We start from the raw sequence: 14605 nt of genomic DNA, 5'->3' as shown, positions 1-14605 counted from the left end.
TAACAAAGAAAATTGAAAAATATCGATCTGCCCCGGCTTTTATTTTGCCCCGGCCCGGGTTTGCCGACCCATTTTACCAAGACTCTAAATTTATCGTGGGAAATATACTGCGAGAGCACTGTGACGTCATCTATGACTTTGATTGTCTTTATTTACGTATCTCAACTCGATATGAAGGTATCGAAGCATGTAACAAATCTCTTGAGTCTCGCCAAAGCATATGCAGTACTCAAAACGTATCTTCAAACCTTAAGAGACCGTTAATTACGAGTTAAAATGTCGGCCATTTTTTGGCATAGCACCACGGGTAAAAACATTAGAGAGCATTATGGGACGTTGACATAACAAGGAAGAGTGTTCACTCATATATGCTGTGTTCATAATTGTTTTAATTGTTATTTAGAATATTTCTTAAATAAGTTGAAGACAAGTCCAAAATGTCTTCAGATATCCATGGTTCTTTCCTACTATAAACCCATTTGGAGGAGCTGCAGTTGTTTTTCTATAATCGCAATTGCTCTGACTGTATGCGCAATTTCCCCACAGACTCTCAGTTAGCGAATTCTCAACAATTATATTACGTTTTTTCCTCGTATATATAGTGAATATTTCTAATAACAAAAATGGGTGGTGTTATATATAAATTATCTAAAGTTTCAAATAAAATACAAGGTATTTTAGTTTTATGCATATTTAATTTTAATCAATTATAAATGTTATTTAATATTGTATAATAAATATGTACCCAAATTAAACAAAAGTGTTTGAATTTTATATTTACATGTACAAAATTCAATGTACAAGGAAAGATAACTCTTCCTAACTATATATGATTTATGTACCTTGCTGTTGACGTACTTTGACGTCATAAAGGTGTGACGTTATATACTCTTCCATGACGTTATAGATTTAACCACTATACGATACATCATGTGTTTTTCTCCAACTCCCTAAAATTGGTGTATTTAAATCATGTCTAATATTAACATTTAAAAGGAATTACTGTTATATTATTTATTCTGTTAACAAATCTATGTCAGTTAAAAAAAAAACATTATAGTCCGAACGTTTATTTTTGATGCAATAGCTAAGTGTCAAGGTCAAGGCTAATACAAGGTATTTGAAGGTGGTAAAATGCAAATATAAGTAATAAACAACTATTATTTAGTGAACATGGCGTTATGAATAGCAACAGCTAGCGCGCATCGTGGAATTTGCCAGCAGAGCAATTGCTATTCATAACGCCATGTTCACTAAATAACGTTGTTTATTTCTTAAATGTGTAATAAGTTTATTTATTCAAAGGGTCATCCACAGTGTCAACTTTTCTTTCTGATCAACAAAGTTTTATACGCAAGAATTAGTGTGTCGGTCGCAGTCATTATTGTAATTTTGTTGTTGGTCTTTGTGATGTATATCCGGACAAAACACAGAACTGACTCAACAATTGAAAGCTTTGAAAGTAGGTATTCTAGATATAAAAAAGAGTTTACTGCTTGAGAGTTCCATTTATACTGCTCTAAAGTGGTATTAAACATGAACAATTTACATTGTCGTTTCAGGCAGTCACATCTCAGAAAATGATGAGATGCAGTCTAGGCCAAAATTGTGTTCAGTTGTAGATAATCAACGGCAACCGGAAACAAGGGACATAGATGGCACTGAAACAGATTATTGCTGCCAAAATAGAAACGGTATCATTTATCAAAGTTGCAGTTTCACTCTGGGTTTTTTCTCTAGGTATTTTAATGGGTTTTTTATCTCTCAAATTGAGAAACGATATCACAAATAGTTTTCATCTTTAAAAACAGAGAAGGAAAATCAGAACTCCGCTGGAGAAGTGTACACCTTTGTTGAGATGAGTTTCTTGAGCGAAACTGATGAACTAAGAAATGTCAAAGAAAACAACCAATGTATCTGTAAGTGTGTAGTGATGGTGTTTTTGTAGATAAAGACAACAACTCCAACGTTCTCTATTATGACTATGTTATATAAGCTCTGAAATATTTAACAATGCATGTATCACAATAACAAATTTATCACATCATCATAAAAATAAAATAGATCACACATAATATATTATTGCATTGTTTAAGAATCAAAACATCCATTTCATGATTTTGCCAAGCACAGTTTACAAGCAAGAGTTATTCCCCTTATCACAGAACTAACTGATATATAAATAGTTCAATAATATTTATCCTGTGTAATTAATAATTTAGTTATCAATTTTTAATAAATAAAACATATTAAACATAACTTAGGCAATAAGTATCAAATCTGATATTTATATATATGCATACCTATGTGTGACACAAACCTCATTGATCTGCATCTGCATGATCCTGATATATTCTTCAGGTATGGAATCTATATACATATAATCAATACTTTTAAAACTACATTAAGGTTATCTAGGTTTAGATTGTTAAAATAACTATAATGAGTGTTGCTCAAACACTTAGTTTTCACTCATGATAATTTACATTTAAATAAATTTACATTTCACTATATGTCATTAACTTATCTAGCATATATAATATACTTTATTAATATGCAGTAATTAATATGAAATATCACCCTATCACAAGTGCGTTTTTATTTCATTTTTTGTCCTTGGTACATGCAGTAATTAATAAATTAACTAATAAATCTTCAATTCTTATCATTGCTTTTAGATTCATGTTTTGCAAAAAAAGATATAACACAACAAATTGAATTATTTTTAATTAGAGACTTATCATGTATTGACCCATTTCGGATAAATGATCGATATTTGCAAAGTCCTTCATAATCCTTTCTTTTGTCCCACTTTAAATACAGCCATACATTAAATTATTTCCTTGTTGTTTTTAAGGGGTAATCATAACAACAAATCAGTTCTTGTACAGAAAACTTAACTTATATTATGTTTGAAATCTAAGTGTGTAAATGGTCGGGGCTATTTTAGGCTATATTAAGTTTCTTTCGATGAAAAGCTCTGTTTAGAGATGTAGGAAAAAATTTGAATTTTAATGCTTAAATATCTGGATTATTCCATAGTTTGTTATTACAGTTTTACTTGACAGTACATATCACATTTATTAGATTATGGCAAGTCTTATGGTTTATAAATTGGCCTCTGTTTATATTAAAAACAAAAAATTATTTATGTTAAACATCGAATGTATTTGAATGTAATGTTAAAGCACGGACCACAGACACATCATCTTGAGTAAATCTTGTCATTGTCCATGTTCTTAATTGACTTAATGTGTCGTTTCTTTTTCCATTGTATCCAATGTCGAGTACAAATGGTTATTATCACTGCTCGTTGCCTGCTCATAGAAATTAATTGTTCCTTGGTCCTCAACCTGAACTATATCCTGGTTCGATGGATCAGTTTGTCGGCCCTTCATGCGACACATAACAACAGTCACACCCAGTAATGATACACCAAGCACAACGGACAGGCAAATAGAGATAAGAAAACGCAACTCTCTGTTCTGAAATCCTGTGAAAACATAAATTTTAACTCAATATTTAGTGGATATGGTGCGAGTATATAAATGGCTCGATGTCTAATGCGAGTGTACGTAACTGTGAGAATATTGACATTAATGTAAAAAAAAAAAAAAACATTGAACTTACTTTCAGATGCGGGTTTCTGCAAATCTGTCAGAAAAATTTAAAAACAAAAGCTTAAAGATTAAATGCTAAAATGTTTTAACATTTTTTTTTATTCATTTAATTCGGGGGTGGGAGGGGGTTGGTATTAGCTTTTTAAATAACAGCATCATCTGCCTCATTACCTTTTGAGTCTATGGTGATTTTTGTTAGAAGACGTCCACCATAATTTACAGTATACATCCTGTTCTGTTCCACGCCGTTCCATGGGACGATACTGATAATCAGATGTCTGTAACTGACGTTACCCTGGTGTAAGACGACAGTTTTAACATTGATTGCCTGATCATCAAGGTCCAGCCACGAAACCTTTTTAGCGACTGGTGAAGGGTTTGCAATCACGGGTATTTTTACTATAACTGTGTCTTCAAATCCAATAACAGTTCCGTTATATATGTTCAGCATTTCGTGGATATCTCGTCGGGCCTCACCTAAAAAAAGGGTACTTAAAAATGTTTTTACAGAACTTAAAATAAACTCCAAAAAAATAATAACTGACTTAAAAACATGTATAATTAAAAAGAATAGTTTAATCATGCGCAGATAAAAAGTGGGTTTGATCGACAAGGGCGAACAATTAGAATAACTTCCTTTCCCGGCTGAAAATTCTTATTTTATTCAAAAATTAAAAATATCAGCGTTAGAAATCAAATTTAACAAGATAATCCCCGGGAACCAAATCACTCTTCTGGAAAAAAAAAACAACCCTCAATCCATGCACAGGGTTGTAATTAGCGTTTTCTTACACAGTACGTTAATGTTGAACTTGACACTCTCTGTTCCCAGTCCAGCCGCCATTCCTACACAGTCAAATGCCCCTGTATCAGAACACTGGGTCCCACGGTCGGAGCTGTAGTTTGACCAAGGACCAGTGACCTCAGATAGGATGGCTGACCCGCTGTCCTTCACCTTACTAAGTCGCACTCTTGGAGTCGGGTTACCATTTACAAAACACGATACATGTAATGTTTTTCCTTCACGTATATCTGCCTGTATTCGTTGTTCTTCATTGATGTATACTAATGGAAGATCCATATCTAAAATTCATATCAATGTATCAGGGTTTTTTTCACTTCAGTTGTAAATCCTTTTTTCAGCTTTTTGCATTCTTAAAAAAAAATTGTGAAAAAATTGTGTTTATGACACGTTCGAAGTTTGCTTTTACACAGGATTAATTTCTGTCATTCAGTCAACTGAAAGGTGACTGATAGGTAACTGAAAGGTGGCTGAATGGCTTACATATGCCATTCAGTCACCTTTCCAGACCATTCAGTTAACATTCAGTTGACAAAATGGCAGAGCTTCATACTGTGTTAATTGTTTTCTTTAAAGCTTAAAGTCTTGTAATGATTCTAAAAAAAACCCCACAAATATTCAAATTATTCAAAAAAAATTTAACTTGTTTTTATATTTTATACAAAGCTCTTCTTCAAAAGTCACGCCCATTAACCGCTACGCCTCTTTGAGTGACACTTAATATTATTTTACTTACAGATTACGTCTAGAAGAATCGTCCTCTCTATCGGCTGGCCAAATTTCCCCTCAGCACGACAGCTGAACGACACCATTTCTCTGCTAACGATATGTTGCAATGTCTGTTCTCCTTGTACCAAAGCATAACTGGATCCCGTGGAGTTGGCATGTGACCACGTGACGTCACATGGTGGGTTACAGTCTGCTGCGCAGTCATATGGACCTATTACCATACCTTCAGTTATTATGACTTTATTTTCTCTCTGAATTGGTGGTTGAGGGATGATCTCGATTGTTTCTGGTCCGTCTGAAATAACAGTGCAAGTGATATCTTTAACAATAAAATGATTTCTCTGGTATCTCTTGCAGGATGTAATCGCTACCTTAAGAACCCGCATGAATCATTTTTAAAAAACACTATCTTTCTTAATATTTACATTTTTTTTGCAAACTAATGATTTCATCGAATATAGTAAGTAAAAAAAACTAAATTATTTTTTATGTGCATCAATGCGTCGTATAAAGGAAACAGCCAAATCATTTGATATTTAACACATAAAAATGGCATTTTTTTTTAATCTAGGGATGCCGTTAACAAACCAATAATCTTAGAATATTTGCATGGCCTTTGTATTCTTGCATTTGATTTACAACAGATTTTAATTTACTACAGAAACCGTGGCTTGAATTCTATTTTCATCAAAATTTCCAATATATCCAATCTTATCTAAGCTATATAAATCGTTATACAATCTCTTGTTGACTAAGACAAGGTTCATCCATATTTTCATAGGATATATTTCACCATTATTATATAATTATTGCTGTTTTTTAGGGCAATACGATTATTTAGCTACCCGAGAAGTACAATATTTTACTCAGAGGGTAGCTAACTCATCATATTGATCGGAAAAAAACCATCAGCAATAATTATTTTATTATATGATTTAGCGACGAATTGATAAATTCATATCAAACTGAGTGTTATCAAGTTAGTTTGAAACGATAGCCGAACAAATTGAGAAACGCAATATTTTATTGAACGATCAATTTTAGTCCAATTTTGAGAAAATCAAACTACCTTCTAGGTCACGTGCAGGTGAATGTAACGTTCTGTTTTTTCTAGATAGTTGGATATAAGTCAATCATATCGCTAGGAATTAATCGATCATATAATTAAATGTTTTATTTACATTCGATATAACCATTAGGAACTAATACTCACACAATGGGATGATGCGCAAAGCCTCGCTATGAATTGACTCCAGAAAGTCTTCTGCAGTGCACGTGATGGTTTTATTCCTGATTCTCCTTGTGACTTTAATTGTAAGTGTACTGTCGGTTTCCCTTAGTGTCTCATCACCAACAAACCAGGCGTATGACAAGGAGGCGACTTTGGAGTAGTAGTGAGGAGACGATGTTGAGTTACTGGAACACGTCAGCTTAATTGATGTGCCAACCACTACACCATCACCTTTGGTATGTCTGTCTGTTCTTAGAGTGGGTTGGATTGGTTTTTCTGCCAACACATTGAAATAACCCTTAATACAAAGCACAATTTTTTAAAACTTTGAAAGTTGTATCACAGGAATGGGCGTTAAGTTGTATCACAGGAATGGGCGTTAAGTTGTATCACAGGAATGGGCGTTAAGTTGTATCACAGGAATGGGCGTTGATGTAAAATTTTTTCTTTTTGATTTCTTAAGGATTAACTTAAAAGTTAAAATTATCAAAAATCCTAAAATCGTTCAGATAATAACTTAATCGGTATATTGTTCAACTACGTAGATCTTGTTTTTAAATTTAAAGTTTTTATATAAAATTTATTTTATGTATTTTATACATCTCTCTCTCTCTCTCTCTCTCTCTTTCTCTCTCTCTCTCTCAAATAATACATTGTATACCGACATTAGTAGTATACTAATATATTGTCATTGAATTGGAATGTGAAAGAAGATAAATTTACGATGGACTACGAGAATCACTCCCTGTCTAGATAAAGCGTCGTCTGTCCTGTTACCACAAGAGTAATACGCAGCGTCAGACAGGGTTACCCCCCTTATTTCTAACGCCGTCTCTCCTGAGACAGGTAGGCCATAGTAAACGGCATACTTCGATGTCTTCTCGATAACGTGACTGTTTTCTTTCAACAATATCTTTTTAACATCAGTGTTGTTATCATTTCTCCATTTTATGATAAAAATGAAAGTCGCATTTTCTGTACATTCTGTTGGTAACGTCACATTTGTGGATTTGCCAGCTTCAGTTTCAAACTTCAAGACTGAAAGACAAATAAATATATTTACATTTGCATTACGCGTACCATTTGACATTATAATGTTGCATTATAATTGTAAACATTAAAACCACGGTTATTTAAAATATTCTGAAAGGTTTGCCTTTCTCAAACGTAAATACAAGTATTAAACAACAATGTCAAAAAGCTCACCGTGAACGTGGTATGTGATTAAATTTTCTGAAAAGTTCTTCAGACTTCGCAAGATTTGATAATGTTTAACCAACTTCAGATCACGGTGAACTTTTCTAATTGCTGTTTATTTCTTAAATCAACATGCATTCTGGGAGTATTGAATGAGCAATTCCTACTGGCTACTTATCTATTTTAATCTAAAGGTAATGTCATTTAAAAATGTTCAATATATTTCGAGAAAATTTGGGGTTGTTTTAATTTGTTTTAAGGACAAATACAATTCTCAAAAGAAAAGTTACAATCAATTTTTTATCATATGTACAATAATCTTAACGAAACTATACAACAAGTTTCAAATCAGTTCTGCCAACCAAATTGAAAAAGGTCTGGATAACCAAGTTGGGATAGAATCACCGACATTCAGACGGAGAGATAGCGATTCAGTTTTTAAAAGAATACAAACCTTCATACGTATGTTGGTAACTTGACCTTGTTTTTTGGTCAAAAACAGTTATCCTTACAGAGTTATACATCATTATATCCGCTATGCTGTACTGGGTCCTAAACACCCTGACCCATGGGTCACTCCTGCCATCCTTGCTTAGGAAGATCTCGTAATTATTCTGAGAGGTGTTTGTCCACACAAAGTCTAAGTCTCCATTCCTAAACCTGGCAGTTATCGCCAAGGCAGCGGCTGTCAAAATAAATATTGTGTGCTGTTTTTTTTTTCTTTTAAAGAAAATCGATATCTGTTTAATCATCAAAAACATTAGAATACATATACATGTAGAATAATTTAAAGTACCCGGCTCAGTGGTCATAAGCGTTAGGCTAGTAAACCAAAGGTCGCTTGTTCAAGCCCCGGGGAACAGTAACTGTCATCGTAGACAACAAATATGCTATATATAGGTGTATTGTATGTAACCAACCGTGGCGTGATTTGACAAATATGAGATTTAAAATTCCTGGAGAAGCTATATATTGTTTAATTTTTATACCAATGTTTTAACTCTTATAGTGATTGGATTGAATAAACGATTAATAAAATCAAACAAACAAACAAACAAAAAACTTATGTTTAAAAAGTGTATTGTATTTTTCTCTTTTTGAAATCGTCGTTCTTCAAACTATTAGGTCATTGTTTCTCAAGATTACTTGAACGTGACATCATTCGAAGAAAAATGATTTTAATGTGTTTTTAAATGTATTAATGAAGAACATGTGTAAATCTACTTAATAAAATACTTTTGTTACTTTTGGTTTGGGCGGAAGTCATTTGATTCAACTTACTCAAGTTTGCTTTTTATTCGAACTCCTATATTAGTAAAGGTAAATGCTGTTCATGGTAATTCCGGTTTAACTGAATATACGTATTTCACCTTACCAAGGAAGTTGCCAAACTTTTCTCATCAAAAATTGTGCTCTATGAAAATGTAAGTACACAATAAAAACGCTTATTCCGGCACGAAAAAGGAATCTTTACATGTCCAATGCCAAGCACTGCCTTAAGTTTAAAGCATCTCAAAGGCATTTTGGTTAAAAGTCATGAAGTACAGTGGCCTTATCGATTTGATAAATGAAAGAGAATACTTTCAGGCTTAAATTACTGCTACAAGTAACTTACAAGATCTAAGTGGCTTCAAAACAAGAATTTTAGCTGACACGGGATGGAGATCTGCCATTGAGTTAACTAAATGTTAACTACACGGTCTGGGCTGAATTTTTTTTTCTCTTGAAATTGACAATATCAGTGTTGTTTAATTTGTAGGACAATTTTAGGACTCTTTTTTTACTCATTTCTAAAAATTAATTTTAAAACATATTATTAAGACTAATTAATTTTACGATTAAAGATGACTGAGTATTTAATTAAATCATCCCTAATATTAAGCTTTCCTTAAGCGTTCTAAATACGAATATGATATTGTTATTCTTAAGCTACAACCATTATTAATCGATAATATCGAGATTTTTTAAATTTGAATAATGTTCCCATATCGTTATACAGCGCCCTTTGTCTCAAAGAGGTTAATAAATTCATTCTTCATTAAATTGACAACACCTGCCCGGCCCTCTGAAAATGGCTTCATTGTCGTTGCTATTTTTAGACCATATATATCTCCATTATATAGAGAACTCTGCATGCATGAATATATATGATTGCGCCAATGAGAAAAGGGTGCTTATGGCGTTTTTGACAAAACAGAGAAATAACGTCACAAACTTATGACGTTACGTCATAACGTAGTCTTAAACGCGTAAGATTTTTAACGCGTCATTTTCATCGCGTATAGTTTTTATCCCTTTTTTAAATTTAATTTTCACATTATTTTAAATAAACTCTTATTATTCTTTACTTGCACACACATTTGTTTAACTACATGTACAGTGTATTTCTGTTTTTCCCGATATTAGCTTAATGCTCCAAATGATTTGGAGAATTTTTATAGAAATATTTTGATTTTAATTTTACCTGACTGCTTCACCTTTTTTTTAACAGCGCATTGATATTAACATTTTAACAATTTAAAAAAAAAACAATCTTATTTTAAAGATAGGAGATCAATCAGACCACATACTGTTGATTCCTAATTTTACGCGAGTACTTACATGTAATTCCGCGATTCAGCGCCTTTCCATCAAGTTAATAGTTCGAGAATTTAGAAAGCAAAAACATGAACCCATGAACCTGACAAATACATGTACATATTTCATCTTTGTTCAGCAAGTAGCGTTGCTGGTATTGTTTTAATAATGAACGACTTTTTAAAGTATGCTACATGTACATGTACTATAAACTTATTTTCCTAAATCATTTTCTGATGGATTACTAAAAATGTAGTGACTAGAAACATTTCTGGTTAAACAAGCTGAAAAGAACACAATTAAAAGTCATATTTTCTCAATTTGAAAATAAGAGAGATGAAAGTCTGCAGTTCTGCACACATCTCACCGATCTGGTCAATACGTGTACTGTTTACAAATGCAATTTGTCCTAAGTTCAGATAACATGTGTTTGTGTTTCCTCACGCAATCTAAATGTTAAGTAAAACGCTGAATTTACATGTACAAAATGAATCTGATATGACCGAAAAAAAATCCTTGTTTTTATTCTTAATGAGGCCAAGTCTAATTATTTTTACCCTATATATTTTGATAAAATTAAATAACTAAATATGAATTAACATAACACGCCCCAGTGGGTTATATAGTTTTTCTCTGCGGTGATCGCTACTGTCATAACCCGCATGTATCATCAATGAAAGTATTTTATTGTTTATATTTATATCCTTCTTTTAACAACTTGATTGATTGGTCGTAAAGAGTAAGTAAAAATAACTATATCTTTTTTAATGTACATCAATACGTTAAATAAACGGATACGCTAAGTCGTCTTAAATGGGATGTTGAGTTTGACATCATCATGGTTCCTTTGTGCAGTCCAGAATTTGTCTTAGGTCGATTAATGGTTCGACCAATCGATAAACGGAGCGGGTAAATTTCAATCCCGTCAATTTCTACAGAGCTATGAATTATAATTAATTTTCTTTAAAAATAGAGGGAATCATACTTGGTGGATGTAAATATAAAAAAAAGTTAACTTAATGTACAACTTAATCAAAACATCATTTAATGTTCCTATCAGCTGTGTTTTTGTTAAAAAGGACGTTTTAAACAGACTGTTATTTTCTTTTCTGTATTGAAAATTGCTATGTTAATATTAAAATTTTGTTTTTAATTCTTTCCCTATGATGTCGATTTTGTTTTTAATACTGTTGCATGTGTTTAAAAGGTGTTAAACAGTCAAATTCTTGATTAGTGGTCCTATTCCTTGTAATGAACACGAGTGAAAGTGACTATCTGGATGTTGATTCTTGAGAATGATTAAGAAATGATGTACACATACTCTTACCCTTTTCTAAAAATTAAAACTTCCTATTTCAAGTTATATATTTAAACAAAGAGCCAGAACAACAAAATGGTCATGGAAACGTACCAAAGAGATAAAAGGAAAACGTGATTCCTATTACAGGTTAACTCCAGCCTAATTATACATTATACATTTAGAACATTATATGTATAAAAAAAAATAACAATGAAGACAATTTTTATAAACGATGGGATATTTTCTCTTCCCTTCAATAAGTGTTCTCTGTTTTGTTTTGTTTTTTTTTTTGTTTTTTTAATTTACACTTGGGATATTCTATTTTTTCCAACTTCCGCTTTTTTTTCTTTTTTTAAACTTGGACAATCTTAGTATATATAGTTACTCTGTGTACACAACCATAAACCCTGGATGAATGTGTGTGTATATGCAAAAAATATCCTGTGTACAGCTTTTTTCATAATAATATTGTAAATTTGATGACTTCAGGGCCTCCCAACCCTGACATCAAATAAATGTTTAAGTTGTCTGGGACAATCAAATATTTAAATTAAAAAAAAAATAATTGTACATTGGCCTGATTTCTAAATTTACGTTGCAAACAAAAAAAAGACGATAAATAAAATTGTACATTATGTTTACTTTGTAGTCGTCAAGACCAATCTTCTTGTTCATTTTCTTGTGACCGTTACTGAAAGAACTTGAGAATTCAGACAGTTTCATGACCCCGTCCGAACCTGAGCTTTATTTTCACATTTATTGTAGTCGATAGTTCTTGTGACCGTTACTGAAAGAACTTGAGAATTCAGACAGTTTCATGACCCCGTCCGAACCTGAGCTTTATTTTCACATTTATTGTAGTCGATAGTTCTTGTGACCGTTACTGAAAGAACTTGAGAATTCAGACAGTTTCATGACCCCGTCCAAACCTGAGCTTTATTTTCACATTTATTGTAGTCGATGGAGCAGATTCATAAAATTATTTACGGTTTTATTGAAGTGTGTAAGATTTACAAATGATATTGAAATGTATAATACATAGAGACTAATTACACAGATAGAAGACGGCGCACTGCATGGCGGTGTAATTAAATGCATGCATAAGATTTGGATTATGGTTAATGGACGGTTGAGAATTATTTTAAAGTGATGGTGAAATATACATTCAAAACACGGAATAAATTTCTGCACACTGCAGTTTTCTCTATACATATTGTAATATTAAACCTACATATTTGCTGTGGAATAATCACACACAGATGATAAGTGTCTGGATGTTGTTTTTTCGGGTGTGGGTACGCCCGAAATGTGTTAGCAAAGGCATGGGGGTGATGGGAAGCTTAAGAATTGTAGAAAAACAATCACAGTAGATTGAAAAAAAAAATGTGACTAGAAGCGATCGTATTGTAAAAATATCCCAAATACACTAAAACAGAAATAAATTTTAAATTTTGTGAAATTTATCAATATTGGAAGAGGGTGAATATCCGATCCATGGAAGGGACACTCTTTTCCATGATTCTGCCTATAAAGTCGAATGGAAAAAAGGGCATGATCCCGGCAGTGGTAGAATTAACTACTTTTTTCTTATTGTGTTTATCTGTGAGTGCACATGTTAAAGTCTAGTTACTTCTGAAACTATTCTTACAACTTCAAAAGAATAGTTCAGTGCATGCTGCTACTATAATTGTATCAATAAGTTGTACAATGGATCATGATTAAACAAAATTGTATAATACGTTACTTCTGATATTGTTTTCAAAGTTCAAGACTAAAATATGACATATTTAATGATGTCACGAAAATCGCATATGCTGTTTAAGAACAAAAGCTACTAATATGTATTAGGTATTGATTGTTTATATGGAAAGGACAGTGTTCATGTAAATGAAATATGTTCACATAGAATACTCTACTAACTGGTTTCTCGTTGATATCCCAAAATAAACTGAAACTGAAACCAAACAACCGCCATTTCTTTTTTTGAATTAGAACTTTTCACTGGCAGACAACTGCGCTGTCAGTAGAAACATTTTTATTTATGATATAAAAAATAACAACATCAACCCTTGGTTTTCAAATAAATGAATAGCATAGATGCAAGCATACAACTATACGTACGCGTAACAATGTGATAAGATACTGATAACAAGGTGATGTATTTTACGTTTATTAAACGACTAATTCAGTCATGATTAATCACCTTTACTTTAAAAAAAACCCTGTTGACGTTGCGCATGTAAAACAGGAAGTCGTGATTTTCGTATTGAAATAGCATCACTATTAATGGACAAAAAACTCTACTTAGAATTAGCGTATAGCCATAAAATTTTAGATTTGAGAACTTTAAGATGTGTTTAATTCATTTATGTAAATATCTAAAAATGTGCTAAAAATGTCATAAGCACCCTTTTCTCATGAGCGCAATATATATATATATATATATATATATATATATATATATATATATATATATATATATATATATATATATATATATATATATATATATATATAAATTGATTTGGTTTATTTTTTCGTTATTAGATAGCAGGTTTTGCCCAAAAATATAGCTTCATTTTAAGGCAAATCTAATAATTAATTGTGTGACAATGGAGCGTTCTTAACTTACCATCACTGTCACGCTGTGTCGCCAACAGTATCAAATGTAGAAGGAGAAACATCACGGTCCGTCTGTATCACATAAAGATAAAATAAGACATTATCATCAGGTCATCAGGTCACTTGGATGAAATATACTCAAATGTTGTCTTATATTATTCATTGAAAGGAAGGAAAAAACAACTTTAATGTTTGGGGAGAAAGACGCAAATAGGTTTATGGAATGTTTCCTTTTCTCAAATGATATGCGATAATCTTGAATTTATTGAAGAAAAAAATGTAAGTGCATGTACTTTAAGCCTTGAAAATTAAGGCAAATTGAAGGGAAATTTTTGTTACATAAATGATAGCGAGCGAAGCGAGCTCTACCGACGAGGTGCACATTCATTCAACGATTTTTTTGCGTCAGTTTCTCGGACCAATGCCCTGTTTTGATCAGACCAGCAGTTCCATGTAACAATGGTTTCCTATTTCACGCTCTCACGAGAACAAGCAAGATAAAAATAATTCATGACTATGTACATTGT

At 32.2% G+C, this 14605-nt stretch overlaps 1 protein-coding gene across 1 annotated transcript; it reads right to left on the bottom strand.

Annotated features, from left to right (window-relative positions):
• Positions 1–2051: 2051 nt before the first annotated feature.
• On the bottom strand, positions 2052–14216 carry LOC128173102 (uncharacterized). The gene is made up of 9 exons (XM_052838826.1): positions 14089–14216; positions 8034–8264; positions 7106–7420; positions 6365–6658; positions 5159–5446; positions 4413–4703; positions 3792–4097; positions 3631–3654; positions 2052–3493 (listed from the first exon to the last, which is right to left on the bottom strand). The coding sequence occupies exons 1-9, from the start codon at positions 14138–14140 to the stop codon at positions 3249–3251; spliced, it is 2046 nt and encodes a 681-aa protein (XP_052694786.1). The 5' UTR covers positions 14141–14216; the 3' UTR covers positions 2052–3248.
• Between the last annotated feature and the right edge of the window lie 389 nt (positions 14217–14605).

Source organism: Crassostrea angulata, chromosome 2 (assembly GCF_025612915.1).
Source record: "Crassostrea angulata isolate pt1a10 chromosome 2, ASM2561291v2, whole genome shotgun sequence".
Classification (NCBI taxonomy): Eukaryota; Metazoa; Mollusca; class Bivalvia; order Ostreida; family Ostreidae; genus Magallana; species Magallana angulata.
Note: the sequence above shows the minus strand (reverse complement) of the source record. Positions and strands in the feature narration are given on the sequence as shown.